Source organism: Lactuca serriola, chromosome 4 (assembly GCF_051521515.1).
Source record: "Lactuca serriola cultivar US96UC23 chromosome 4, Lser_US96UC23_V15, whole genome shotgun sequence".
NCBI classification, from domain to species: Eukaryota; Viridiplantae; Streptophyta; class Magnoliopsida; order Asterales; family Asteraceae; genus Lactuca; species Lactuca serriola.
Window position 1 is genome coordinate 133,190,255 of NC_136411.1, and position 13,582 is coordinate 133,203,836.

General features: G+C 33.4%; 2 protein-coding genes across 3 annotated transcripts; one reads left to right on the forward strand and one right to left on the reverse strand.

Annotated features, from left to right (window-relative positions):
• The first annotated feature begins 233 nt into the window (after positions 1-233).
• On the forward strand, positions 234-4,802 carry LOC145102593 (Leucine-rich repeat protein kinase family protein). Of its 2 annotated transcripts, none has more exons than XM_079040034.1 (7): positions 234-1,934; positions 2,849-2,982; positions 3,060-3,303; positions 3,532-3,755; positions 3,849-3,874; positions 3,967-4,078; positions 4,410-4,802. In XM_079040034.1, exons 1-7 carry the CDS (start codon positions 674-676, stop codon positions 4,638-4,640), a joined length of 2,232 nt encoding a protein of 743 aa, XP_078896160.1. In that variant the 5' UTR covers positions 234-673; the 3' UTR covers positions 4,641-4,802. The 2 variants fall into 2 exon arrangements, with proteins under 2 accessions (XP_078896160.1, XP_078896161.1); XM_079040035.1 differs by having other exon boundaries at positions 246-1,934; positions 3,544-3,755.
• LOC145102594 (protein ROOT INITIATION DEFECTIVE 3-like) lies at positions 4,798-12,543 on the reverse strand. Its single transcript, XM_079040036.1, has 8 exons — positions 12,044-12,543; positions 11,794-11,907; positions 11,581-11,714; positions 11,351-11,495; positions 11,050-11,252; positions 10,844-10,965; positions 5,255-5,484; positions 4,798-5,150 (listed from the first exon to the last, which is right to left on the reverse strand). The coding sequence occupies exons 1-8, from the start codon at positions 12,257-12,259 to the stop codon at positions 4,959-4,961; spliced, it is 1,356 nt and encodes a 451-aa protein (XP_078896162.1). The 5' UTR covers positions 12,260-12,543; the 3' UTR covers positions 4,798-4,958.
• Positions 12,544-13,582: the final 1,039 nt, after the last annotated feature.

Below are 13,582 nucleotides of genomic sequence, written 5' to 3' on the forward strand. Positions count from 1 at the left end.
CTAATTTAAAAAAGATAAAAATAATAATTATATTTGTCATTTGCTATTTTGCTATTATTATTTAATTAAATGATCATTGTTCTTGAATTCACACATTTCATGACATTCATGACTAAAATATGCACCGACTGGAAGGTTTAGCACGTGGACTGTAGAGCAACCTGGATTTAGTGCTACTGTACTATACTCTATGCATTATGTACAAGTTCAAATGCATTATTCATCAAGGTTAATTCGAAAATCCTTGTTGGCGATCTTCATTTACGCATTAATGCGTATATATCTATATCTATGTATGGTATGGAAGAAAGAAAAAGTCCTAAAAAGCACACCTCTTTAATTTCTTGATCTCTGTCTTCTTCAATGGCAGCAAAACCCCATGTGGACAGCACTAAATGCATTGGAACTTCCAATTTCTGAAAATTTCTCTCACATACTGACATTAAATTTCAACTACCCACATCAGATTTCATCCTTTGTTTTCTACTTTCTTCTTTCGATTCCTCCAAATTCATTTAAAAAACCAAATCTTGATTTCAAATAAAAACAGGGGAGAACATTTGTCTGTTCTCTTTCTTTAAAATACTCCATTCTTGACTTCTACTTCCTAAAGATTCTGTTTATCTTGTTGGGTTACTATCAAGAAACTCAAACAAAAGAACGGAGCATTTTAATGGCGATTTGCAGGTTTTATTCCCTTCTGTTCTTGACAATTTCATGGAGTTTCTTCTTCGCGAATGCAATCCAACCTTCGCAAAAACAAGTCCTCCTGCAGCTACGAAAACAACTGGAGTACCCGAAGCAATTGGATATTTGGCTCGACACAAGTAATGATTTCTGCTACGTGTCATCACCACAAGTCAATGTCACATGCGAAAACAACTTTGTTTCGGAGCTTAAAATCATGGGATTTGCTTCCGATCAAACGCCAAAGAAGGTAAATTCGGGTTCTTTTCATGGGTTTCCGATTCCTTCACAAACACTATCTCAAAACTTCTCAATCGACTCTTTGATTGCCACTTTATCAAGATTAACAAGCTTGAAAGTTCTTAGTTTGGTTTCTTTAGGAATCTGGGGCCCACTTCCTAACAAAATTCAAAGATTAAACACACTCGAATACATTGATTTGAGTTATAATTTCTTGTATGGCTCAATTCCTCCAACTTTTTCAAGAATGGTGAGTCTTCAAAGTGTGAATCTTGATGGGAATTTCTTGAATGGTAGTTTTCCTAAAGGCGTTGACTTGTTATCAAGTTTGACCAGTTTAAGCTTGAGCGAAAATGGGTTTTCTGGTGATCTACCAGATCTACAAGATTTGCCAAACAGTTTGATCATTTTGTATCTGAATAACAACTCGTTTTCTGGTCAAATCCCAGTCAAATACAGTCAGCTCAACCACCTTCAAGAACTCGATCTTTCATTCAATTCACTCTCTGGTGTTCCCCCATTTTCTCTATTCTCATCTTCATCCATTACTTACTTAAATCTAACATCAAATAAGTTGTCCGGTTCACTTCCGGTTCACTTACAATGTGGAAACAAACTCGCAAACGTCGACATTTCACAAAACCGATTTACAGGCTCCTTGCCGTTATGCTTAACCAACGAATCCAACAATAAAACCGTTAAATATGACGGGAATTGCCTCATGATTGATGTGACACGTCAGCATCCAGCATCGTATTGTGTAGAAGAAGCTCGAGGGGTAGAAGTGGAAACTAAAGATTTCAAAGATTCTGAACATAGAAGGAATCCAGTGATAATTATTGGAGTGATTTTAGGGAGTATTGTGTTTCTGGTGCTTTTGGTATTAGGGTTTGTGATTCTTTCAAAGAAGCTTTGTGCTCGAGGCGTATCTGAACAGAAATTGCTGCATAAATCGGTCCAAGATTACTCTGTTACAGGCTACCCATCTGAACTTTTAACAAGTGCAAGTAAGCAGAGTGTTTCTTTTTACTTAATGAATTTAATGGATACAAAATGTTTCTTTTTTACTTAATGCATAATACAAAATGTTTTTTTAAACTTAATGCATTGAGAATTTTTATACTTAATGCATTGAGAATGTCTTGATGAGTATTAAGTGAGGGAAGGAATCTTTAAACATGTCAAAATTAATTTTTGGGAACACGAAAATTACCAAAATGCCATTGTCCAATAAATAAAGTGGACTTTTTGACCCTTTAAACAAAATGACATCATTTGCATTTTGCAAATCTCAGATTTTTTTTTTTTTTTTAATAAATGGTCCCCACCACTCATATTTTAGGAAATAATGTTATTTGGAAAATATTTTCTTTTAAAGTTTTTTTGCGGCCTTTTGTGAGTAAAGGTAACCACAATTAATGTCGTTGCAAAATTGATTGTAAGTTTATGTAAAGGGACAAAAGGTGGTCACTTTATTAAATGTGTTCATTTTTTTGATTTTTCTCTAAAACCTAATTTTTAGAGGGTGTTTGGATTCCCTTTGAAAAATTTTATTAATTTATTAACTTTTCAAAAAGCTACTAAGACAAAAATATTTTTTGACAATTGTAGAAGTTAATTTAAAATAACTTATTGAAAAGTTAAAAACACGTTTAAAAATGAATTTTTGAAAAGTTAGACATACTTGACGTTTGGAAAACTTATGTCATTTTACATGTATAAGCTAGCCAAACATTTTTTAAGATTTTGACGTATTGATTTTTCCACTATAAAAGCTAATCCAAATGTTTTTTTTAAATTCCTTTTGAAAAAGTCGTAAGTTGAGGAGTCATTTTACCAAAAGTACTTTGAGAGTTCAAAAAGCAATGCCAAACAACCATAATCATGAATTGAATTTTGATTCATTTATTTTGTTAATTAGGATTGGTTTCAGAGGCTGCAAAGTTAGGAACCGAAGGAATCCCAGTTCACAGATTGTTTTCTTTTGAAGAGTTAAAGGAAGCTACTAACAACTTTCATAGATCTACCTTAATAGGGGAAGGTTCAACGGGCAAGGTACAAATCTTAAAGCACAATGTACACATTCTCGACACATTTAAGATCACTTATTATACATATATACTTTTATCCAGATCTACAAAGGGAAGCTTGAAAATGGGACAGACATTGCAATAAGACATTTGACAGTGTCTAAAAAGTACACGATTAGAAACCTTAAATTAAGGTTGGATTTGCTTGCGAGGCTTCGACACCCACATTTGGTTTGCCTTTTGGGGCATTGTATTAGTGGTGAAGAGCAAGATAATGGTGAATCAAACAAAGTGTATCTTGTGTATGAATATGTGCATAATGGGAATTATCGTTCGCTTCTTTCGGGTAAGTTTCTTTTTTTTATATAAATTGTGAAATTGGTTATTCCTTTTTATACCATTATGATTGGCTCTAAAAGGTCATAATGGTATAAAGAGGACAATTTTATATATATATATATATATATATATATATATATATATATATATATATATATATATATATATATATATATATATATATTTTAGTTTAGGGGACCCTATTTGAACAAAAAAAAAGTTAGTGAAGTTTTAGTGTTTTATGCAGGGAATGGTAGTGAGAATGTTGTTCTTAAATGGGGAGATAGATTGAGGATTTTAACTGGTGTGGCTAAAGCTGTGCATTTTCTTCACACTGGACTCATTCCTGGTTTTTTTAGTAATCGATTGAAAGCAAATAATATTTTGTTGAATGAAGATGGGATGGGAAAACTGAGTGACTATGGGCTTTCGATTATAGCAGAAGATATTAAACAAGATGTATGAAAAAAGAAATGTTTTATCATTATTACCTTTAACTTGAGCATTTAGCTGGCAAGATCTGACCTTTTTTTAATGTTTGTTGTTTTGTAGGCCAATGGGGAAGGTGTTGAATCATGGTAAGGGATTTTTTTGGAAAAAACAAAAAGTAAAAAACGTTATTTTTTGTCTTTCGTTGGATTTTGAGAGAGAATGTGTGTTTTTTTTGTAGGCAAATGAAGAACTTAGAGGATGATGTCTACAGCTTTGGATTCATTCTACTTGAGTCCCTTGTTGGACCTTCTGCTGCATCTAGAAAAGATGAATTTTTGATGAATGAGATGGTATTTTGTTTGAATTCAACTATATAATCAAGAAAATGTTAAATACAAGAAATAATTATGTATTTCCATTTCTTGGTATTACTTTAAAAAATCTACCCAGTTATAGCAATGTCATCTATATAAAAAGCAATGTCCATCACTATAATTGTATTGGATAGATTTTTCAAAGTATAATATGTTAATAAGAAAAACAATATAAAACACAAGTTGTGTTTTATCTTGTTTTTCTTATTAAGATATGATACTTTGAAAAATCTACCGAGTTATAGCGATGAAAATTTGTTATGGGATTTGGTGGCATTTTGATATCTTTTGATATATTAATTTACAGGCTTCTTTTGGAAGTGAAGAGGAACGGAAGAAAGTAGTGGACCCTGTTGTACTTGATTCCTGCTCACAAGAATCACTTTCGGTTATAATCTCCATAACCAAAAAATGTTTTTGTGGTGATTCATGGGCAAGACCCTCTTTTGAAGACGTGCTTTGGCACTTGCAGTATGCTGCTCAAATTCAAGCTGGGACCCAACAATCTGCTGAAAAAGTTTTATTCATGGGTTGTTGATATTTGCCTTGTAGTAATTGTATATAAAATAAGCTATTAGAGACCTTTATTCCAATATTACTCTTTCTTTTTGATGTACTACATTAAATAATTTTGACTTTTATGAACGTAATTGTATATATTCAGTTTATCATGTATCTTGATGGTACTTGGTGTTGTTTCTTTCTCTTTGTCAAACACTTACTCCACACATTCATCATGTATCCATTATTCCTACAGTCATTTATCTATTTAGCTGTTCATCCATACAACATTTAATGAGAAATAATAAAAAAAAAAAGAAAATATCCCCTTGATATTTTGTTTGTTTGATTAAATTTATGATTTATGTGTGGTGTTACTTTTTGTGTGAGTTTCATCTTGTAGAAGACGAATTTGAGTTAAATCAAGCAAACGTGATTGTAAGTGACTGTTCATCTCTATCACATGCTTTGTCATGTTAGTGATCCATAATCTATTCTCAACGTTGGTTTCCACTTTCAACTGTAAGGCTTCAGGTGTCCTTTCTACCTGCAGTGCAAAAATAGTAGTATAAAACAAGGGCACATAAGTAATTTTACTTCATTTTTCTTTTATAAAAAAAAAGGTAATGCATTCATCAAGTGAGAGTAAACCTCTAAATCAATACTCTGTTGTTCCAGTAAGTTGGCACTTTGATACTGATGAGTAATTTGTTGTTGTGTAGAAGAAGATGGTAGAAGAAGGGTAATACTTGAATTAGATGGATCATCTTGGTGAGGATACTTTTGGAGTAATGATACGGGCAAATTAGTAAATTTGCGTTGATGATGTGGCAAGGGGAGGAGTGAGGAGTGTGGGATCACAACCATATTAGTAATAAAACCTGCATATGTATAAAAGATGGATAATAATATCAAGAATGTCCTTTTTTTTTTTAGGATTTGTGTATAGATTAACAAAATAAGATTGTTATTTTTTTTTCTCCTAATTTATTGCACTACTCCCTGTACTAACTACTAACTACTCCTTGTCCCTACTTCCTCAGCATCCATAACCACCCACAATATAGGCCATAGGAACTCAAATTATTATATAGGTTACGTAAGAAATAATTCAGAAAGCAATAATGGAGTTGGGGCCTAGTTATTGAGCATCTCCAGCTTGAGGAATCTAAGAAATGTTGGTTTCTTGGATGGATTGAATTTGACAATTTCATTATGGGCAATTTTGACAAATCACATAGCCAGAGGAAAATTATTTTTTGGGTCATCTTCAACACGAAGATGCATTTTGTGTAATGAAGAAAAACATTGTTGACTTGAAGACTATGAGAAGTCTTTGTGTAAATGGTATAACGTGTTACATAATCCTTAATTTATGGAGATAGCAACTGCAATCAATAAAGCACATGTTAGTTATAAACCTCCCTATACGCAAGGCAAGAAAACAAGAACAATTTTGCTTAATGAATGCCACGAAAGACATAAAAAAGATTAACTCGTATTAAAGATATGTGGTATTCGCAAGACATTTCAATCATTTTTGATTGGTGGTCGAGCAACAAACACAAACCTCTTATTAATGTCATTGCTGGGAATAGTCGTTGGGTTGTAACGCGAAGAATTTTTGTTGTATAGAAAAAACAGGAATCACAATAGCAAATTATTTGTTCAGACACAACACTAAATAAGTAGGACAAGCAATGTCCTTCAAATCATGACAAACAATGTAGCAAGTTGAAAGGCCGGATGGCAAGGAAATTAAAAAGATACATAAACATATTTTTTGGTCTCCTTGTTGTGTTCATACATTGAACTTGATTTTCAAAGATCTTGTAAATGAATTCTATTGGTTGAGAGAGAGAGAGAGAGAGAGAGAGAGAGAGAGAGAGAGAGAGAGGTGATTGTTAAATAGTTTCTTAATAACAATCACGTCTTCACAATTTTTTATAGATAACTCAAAGTTAGAGTTATTAAAAGTGGCAAAGACAATATTTGCATCTAATTACATTTTGTTGAAAAGGTTAATGGATTGTAGAGAGACTTTTTCTATAACCCTTGTCTTTAATTATTGGATGGATTTAGTCGATCAAGGAGATGAAAACACTTAGATTATCGGAACAACGGTTGTTGACACCATCAAAAGTGAAAAATTTTGGGAGGACGTTGAAAGCATTTTAGCTCTAACAAAACGAATTTCTTGTTGATCAAATTTTGTGATCTCAACTTGAGAAAATCTTGTTAGCTAGGTGGGAGAAAATGATTCTTCCTTTTCACTGTTTAGGCTTTTACTTTATTTTCGCATTTCTATGATACACATTATCTTGAGATGTTAGCACCCGATAGAATTACTAGAAAATCTTCTGGTTTAGACAAAGAAATGGTACTTGGTGTTAATTGCAAAAGCAATTTGTACCATTCCACATGAAAAAAAGGTTTTATTTAATAACAACAGCTCAAATAGATGCATTGATCATGGACATGATCAATTGATGGTAAAGGTACAGTTTAGAAACTCTTACACTCATAATGTGAAAAGAAATTGCTTAAATTGTAAAAGGGCATACAAATTGGTGTTTATCCACTCAAATATTTGACTATAATCACGTTTTTCTGAAAATTAGAAAGCATGCCCACAAAAAAATGGGATATCGTTATTCTTACTTTTCCGTTTGTACGTTTCATGTTTTGGATATGATATTTCGTACCAGGTAACATGGTACACATTCCATGTACCAAAATCACATTCGATATGAACCTACCCTCTTCGTTTAAAAATTTAGAAATTCCCAATCCTCGTACTAAAACGTTCTGCATTCCATGTGAATATGGACCAAATAAAAGGTATGCACGATGATTATCGATAGAGGAAGTTGCAAAAAAGTTGCCGCAACACACATGGTGGACAAATTGGGCTATCTAACGACGTGATCATTTTTATGTGACTAATGAATTATGTTGCAAAACATTTTCTTGGAAAATTTGTTGTCGCCAGTTATTCTCGTAAAGTTTGCTCTTTTTCTTAGACTTTCAAATATTCTTTTAAAAACTTCTCTAAATTGAGTACCACTTCTTTGTCTAAATTAGAAGCTTTTCTAGCAATTCCACCGGGTGCTAACATCTCAAGATAATGTGTATCACAGAAGCGCGTAGATAAAGCAAAGCCTAAACGGTGTAAAGGAAGAGTCATCTTCTCCCACCTAGCTAGCAAGATTTTCTCACGTTGAGAGGGTAGTAAAAAACGTATTTATTATTTGACATGTCATCTTTAATTTCTCCCGGCACGTCTATTTTTTTTATATATTTCACCAAATTTTGATCCTTTGCCATCACAAATTTGATCAACAAAGAAAATTCGTTTTGTTAGAGCTAAACTGCTTTCAACGACCTCCCAAAATTATTCATTTCTAATAGTGTCAACAACTATTGCTCCAATTATCTAGAAAGAGTTTCTCTACAATCCATTAACCTTTTCAACGAAATGTAATTAGATGCAAATATTGTCTTTGCTACTTTTTAAAACTCAAACTTTGAGTTATCTCTAAAAATTATGAAGACATGATTTTTATTAAGAAAGTATTTAACAATCACTTCCCCTCGCTTACATGTATTTGTCAACCATTAGAACTCATTTACAAGATCTATGAAAAACAAGCTCAACGTATTAACACAACAAGAAGACCAAAAAATGTTTTTATGTACCTCCTCAATTTCCTTGCCATCAGCCTTTAAATTCGCTTCATTGCCTACCACGACTTGAAGGACATTGTTTGGTCCTACTATTTCAGTAGCTCAAGTAAATAGTTTGTTGTTGCTATTCTTGTTTTCTCTATACAAGAAAAATTCTACGCGTACATAAGCATTCACAGTAATGACATTAATAAGTGGTATGTGCTTGACGTTTGACCACCCATCAGAAATTATTGAAATGTCTTAAATCTTTTTGGTGTCTTTGTGGCATTTATCAAGCAAAACCGTTCTTGGTTTAACGCTTGAGGGAAGTTTATAACTAGTACGTGCTTTATTGATTGAACTTACCATCTCCATAAATTGAAGATTGCATAACACGTTACACAGAATACCATTTGCACAAAGACCTCTCATAATCTTCAAGTCAACAACGTTTCTCTCCTTTACACCAAATGTATCTTCAACTGGTTTATTAAAATAAGGGAAGATTGTTTTTTAATAACTATAAAGTTTTTTAAAGTACTATACACACCAACTTTTTAATCAGCTTTGACGTTGTTCAAAAACCGTTCATACTTCTCACGATCTTTTAGTACCCAGAATAGAACCAAAAAAATGAACATGCATTCTCGTGTACGAACTAGTAAATTTTTGGTTAAAGTGCTTACAAACCCACACCTTTACACCCCTACCTTTTTGCTCGTTGCAACATAAATGATGTTTACTTTTTGCACTAGTAGGCTATCGTGTTTCACTGCTTTGGCTTTGAACATCTTGAGTCTCATCTATGTTCTTTTGGTTGCTATCTTCATTCTCACTTAGTATAACATGCTCTCTAGATTCTCCATTATGCTGATCAGACATCCTTTTACCAAAAACAATTTTATTTTCCTTGATGACTATGCTTAATTTTATTTTCTTTGATGACTATGCTTTGCAACTGTTTTATTATTCCTATGAAGAATGTGTGTTGGACAAGAGAAATCGGGCATGTATATATAGAGATAGTTACTAATTTTATGAGATAAATTCTAATTGTGAAATAAATAATTGATTTAGTAAAATCAATTGATTCAGTGAGAACTTCTTTATATCTTTATATATAATATAATTGACTGCCAATCTTGTTTCCAATCACATTGTAGAACTAGATTATTAGACGTTCTCAAACATGTTCAATACTGGTTTGAATCGAGTTCCCAAATGGGGAGAACATGACTCATAGCCAATAGGTACAAAATAGAGAACATTAGAAGGAACGATTGTGTATGCATTCCTATGGCTTATGGTACGAGAATGTAATGTTGACCTGGTACGTGCCGATCATAGGTACTTTTGCGAACCACTATCACTATCAGTTAAGTTAACCTTCGTTGAGGGGCGATAGTCTCCCTTGGTAAAATAAGGTCAGGATTTTTCCTTATTTGGTTCATCAAGAGTTTTAATATTCGAGAGAAGAAGAATCTCAACTATTCTACTTTTTCCTTTAAGACTATGTTTAGCGTATTAGTTGAAAAACTAACTGTTAAATAAAAAGCTAGCCGATAGCTGATAAAAAATAACATTTGGTAAAACTAACTGAAAATATGAAATGACATAAAAGGACATTTAAAAGAATGTGTTTTTATAATTAATTAAGGATTATATTTGGAAATTTTTAAAAAAACTCCTAAAAAGCTAGTCTGAGTAGCTTTTTAAAAAGTTAGCTTATAAACTAGTTTATAAGCTACTTTTTGGCTTGCCAAACATGAAAACTTAAAAAAACTCGAAAAATAAATTAGTTTTTCAGCTAGCTAACTGTAGCGTACCAAACATAACCTAAATATTAAAGGTGGTTTTAAGCGAGGCAGTTGGCCACTTTTCTTAATATATCATGAAACCTAAACTGAACTGTATGATGTGGATTGCATAACTTCTCGAACTGCAATCGATCCCCAAATTGGCCTTTGTGGGCTTGGTATGGTGTTGGATGAATTTGGATCCCATATACACATTAATATGTCAAGAGATGGGCCTTGGGCTCATTCATAGCTTGCTTATGCCTTATATCAATATTCAATATTCTTCTCAGGTTCCTTTTTACTTCACAAGTCTGGGTGAACGTGAATCTCTATCTAGGGACACCACAAGAGGCATACCTCTATCTCATTTGGATCTTTACCAATTCGCCATACTCAAACAAGTTATTAATTTACTTTGTTAAAGATTTTTCTTTTGACTAATGTTGTGAGCATAATATCATATACGTATTATTGCATTCATTTATTGCCTATTAATTCGGGTTTCTAACACTATATCTTCCAATAAAGACAGAATGAAGAAATCTTATAGACCCAAATTGGTGCCATTAATCTATTTGTAGTAGTTACCAATGTGCATATAGGTAAAAATAACAAGAAAATTTTCCACAGAAAATATTTCAGTTTTCATGGTATATCCGAAAAGGAAAGCATAGAAATTTCATCGATATAAGAACTAATTTTCCTATTTGCTTAACAACTATATCATGAACTTTCTTTAACTAAAATAAAGGAATAGTAGTTAGTTAATTACCTTTGTGATGATTAAATCTTCGAATGATCACACCCTCAATAACATTCCACAAGCAAGCAGTAGAATCCTCAGAAGCAGAAATAAGACCGGATTTACAAAAAGTCAATGCTGTAATAGATTCCCTACAATTCCAATCGCATCAAATTATACAACTTGTTCACAATCTATATAACATAACCAACAAGCATAAAAAAGTAAACACATACTTATGTCCATTCAATTCCAATTTTTGATCCTCTGAATCAAAGGAAGCCTCCTTCATCAATCCAACATCAAATGGGGTCATAAAGATCCTTCCATCTGCACTTCCAGAAAACAGAAATCTCTCTAAAGGGTCAACAACCATTGCAGTTATCGGTTGTGGAAAAGACCAAGTCTGCAAAAGTGTCCCTTTTACAAGCTCCCATACCTATTTATAAAAAGACATAATTTCGAAACATTTAATATATCAAAGATGCACACAAATACACCATTATATTATAACATCAAACATGAAACTGAATTCACCTTGCATGTGCCATCAAGTGAGCTTGATACAAAAACTGATTGAGAGACAGCTGAAGATGGTAAGAGTCCAGTTATGAAGGATTTATGCTCAGTTGAAACACTTAGTGATAAATCAGAGGATTCTATGTTTTTATCATCTAGTAAACTGTCACGAAAATGAATAAGCAAATTTTCAGATAGTTTGTTGTGCATATGTCATAAACCCTTAAATAAACCATAGATGTTGTTACCTTATCATTGGCCAGACAACTATCATTCCATCTTCGGATCCAGATATAAGTAGAGAAGCATCATTAGAAAAAGCCAAACAGGTTATTGGCGAATTATGTGCATGCCAAGTTTTGAGCAGTTTACCACTTATAACCTACGAAAAAATTCAATCAAGAAGATGACATTTGGGGGAAAAATAACCTTGAGATGTAGTGTAGTAGAAGATTATATACCTCCCAAATGTAGAGATTTCCAGAAATGGCTCCACCTGCCAAATATATACCATCTTTTGTGCTTGAAATCGGCCCAATGGCTTCAATTGTATAACTCCGTAAAGGTGAACGAGGCTGAAATCATTTAGCACGAATCAACGTAAGAATTTGGTAAAACCCCAAATGGAAGGCCTTAATACCAATGGGGATTATATGCGTCATTGGAATTGTGGGAAAATATCCTAAATCGAATTGATCGTAGAAGTAGTACCTTAGAGAAAGGCCAGGTGAAGATGACGCCGCCAGCGACGGAGCCAGGGAGGTGAATTTGAGAGGCAACCAAGTACCGATTTCTCAAACAAGTGAGTCCATGGAATTGTGAAGCGCATGTGGGTATGTGAAGAAGATGATCCCCTGTTTCTATGTCCCAAATCGTCAGTCCCACCGTTAAATTCTTGTCTCCGCAAACCACCAATGCTTCCTTCATGGCTCTCTCTTTCCACTCCCAGTGAAACCCAGTTTGAATGCTGTGATTTGGAAGGAGAATTTAGGGGTTTTAGTGATCGGGTAGCAGGGATATCTGTGGTTACGGCAATCCCCTGTCCGTTTGAATGCCAATGGTGGTACGCCATGTCAGGTGTGAAAACTGTAGAGGTGGAATGCGTGAAAGCTGGAGAAGGATTACGAGTATCCCACACACAAATTTTGATGTTTAGTGCATACGATTTTGACAATCTATGCAATCGACGATGGTGATCGCCATGCACTCAATCACATTCTAAATTGCGTAACGCTTCTACACTAGTTATATTTTTAGGGTTTTTGTCTTCAAAAACTTGGGACTTTTGCTTTAGGTTTTATGTTTTAAATGGCCCATAATTTTATTTTTTTGTGTCTCATATCAAAATAACCTATTAAGCAAGTCATTATAACAAGTTTTGTAGGTAAATGATTTTGCTTAATGGTTGTTTGGAAGTGTTAACTTTTAATTAAGACATACTTTAATTTTTTAGATTCAAAGCGGTTGATAATCTCTTAAATTTTGTTTTTCATCCTATATGAATAAAAACAAGGACCGTGATATGAAAATAAGCTAATTTTTCAGCAAATCTTTTTCCCTCTTCTTTTTCTATTTTGTACGACCATCTCCTTTTTCCCTCTGACAGTCCTACTGTCCACTTCGAAAAATTCAGATTATGTCAAATAGCTCGTAAATCTTGTTCAATGTTCACGTGGACTCCACTTGGAATTATTGAGATGATGTGGCCTAATTCCACTACTTTTTTCTCCATTTTCATTGGAATGTTCTTTCTTTTCCCTCTTCATCGGAATGCTCTTTCTACTCCCTCTTCTTCCTTCTATTATTTTGACAACCACCCTACATCCACCTAACAACCAGCCATATTAGCAAATTCAACTTCACATTCACATTTATGTGTTGTTCCACCTGAAATTCTAAACATCTCTCTTTACTAATATCATGAACAAAATGAATAAAGTGGAAGTAGGTATTTTATGTTTTCTGATTGACAATAAGATCAAACACATAGAGTGTAGGTTTTTATTCTACCAAAATATGAAAACCCATTTACATATACACACTTAATTAAACATGAAGCTAAAAAAAGCATACATCACGAGGATAAAGTTCCAATAATCCATCGGTAGCCACGAAAGGCTTTTTGTGTAACATCCGGACTCTCATGTATATTATTTGTATATTTATTTTTGGGGTTTATTGAGTAACTCGACGAGTTGGTGCCTCAACTCGTCGAGTAGACTCGTGAGTGGCCGTTAGGGTTAAGTGACC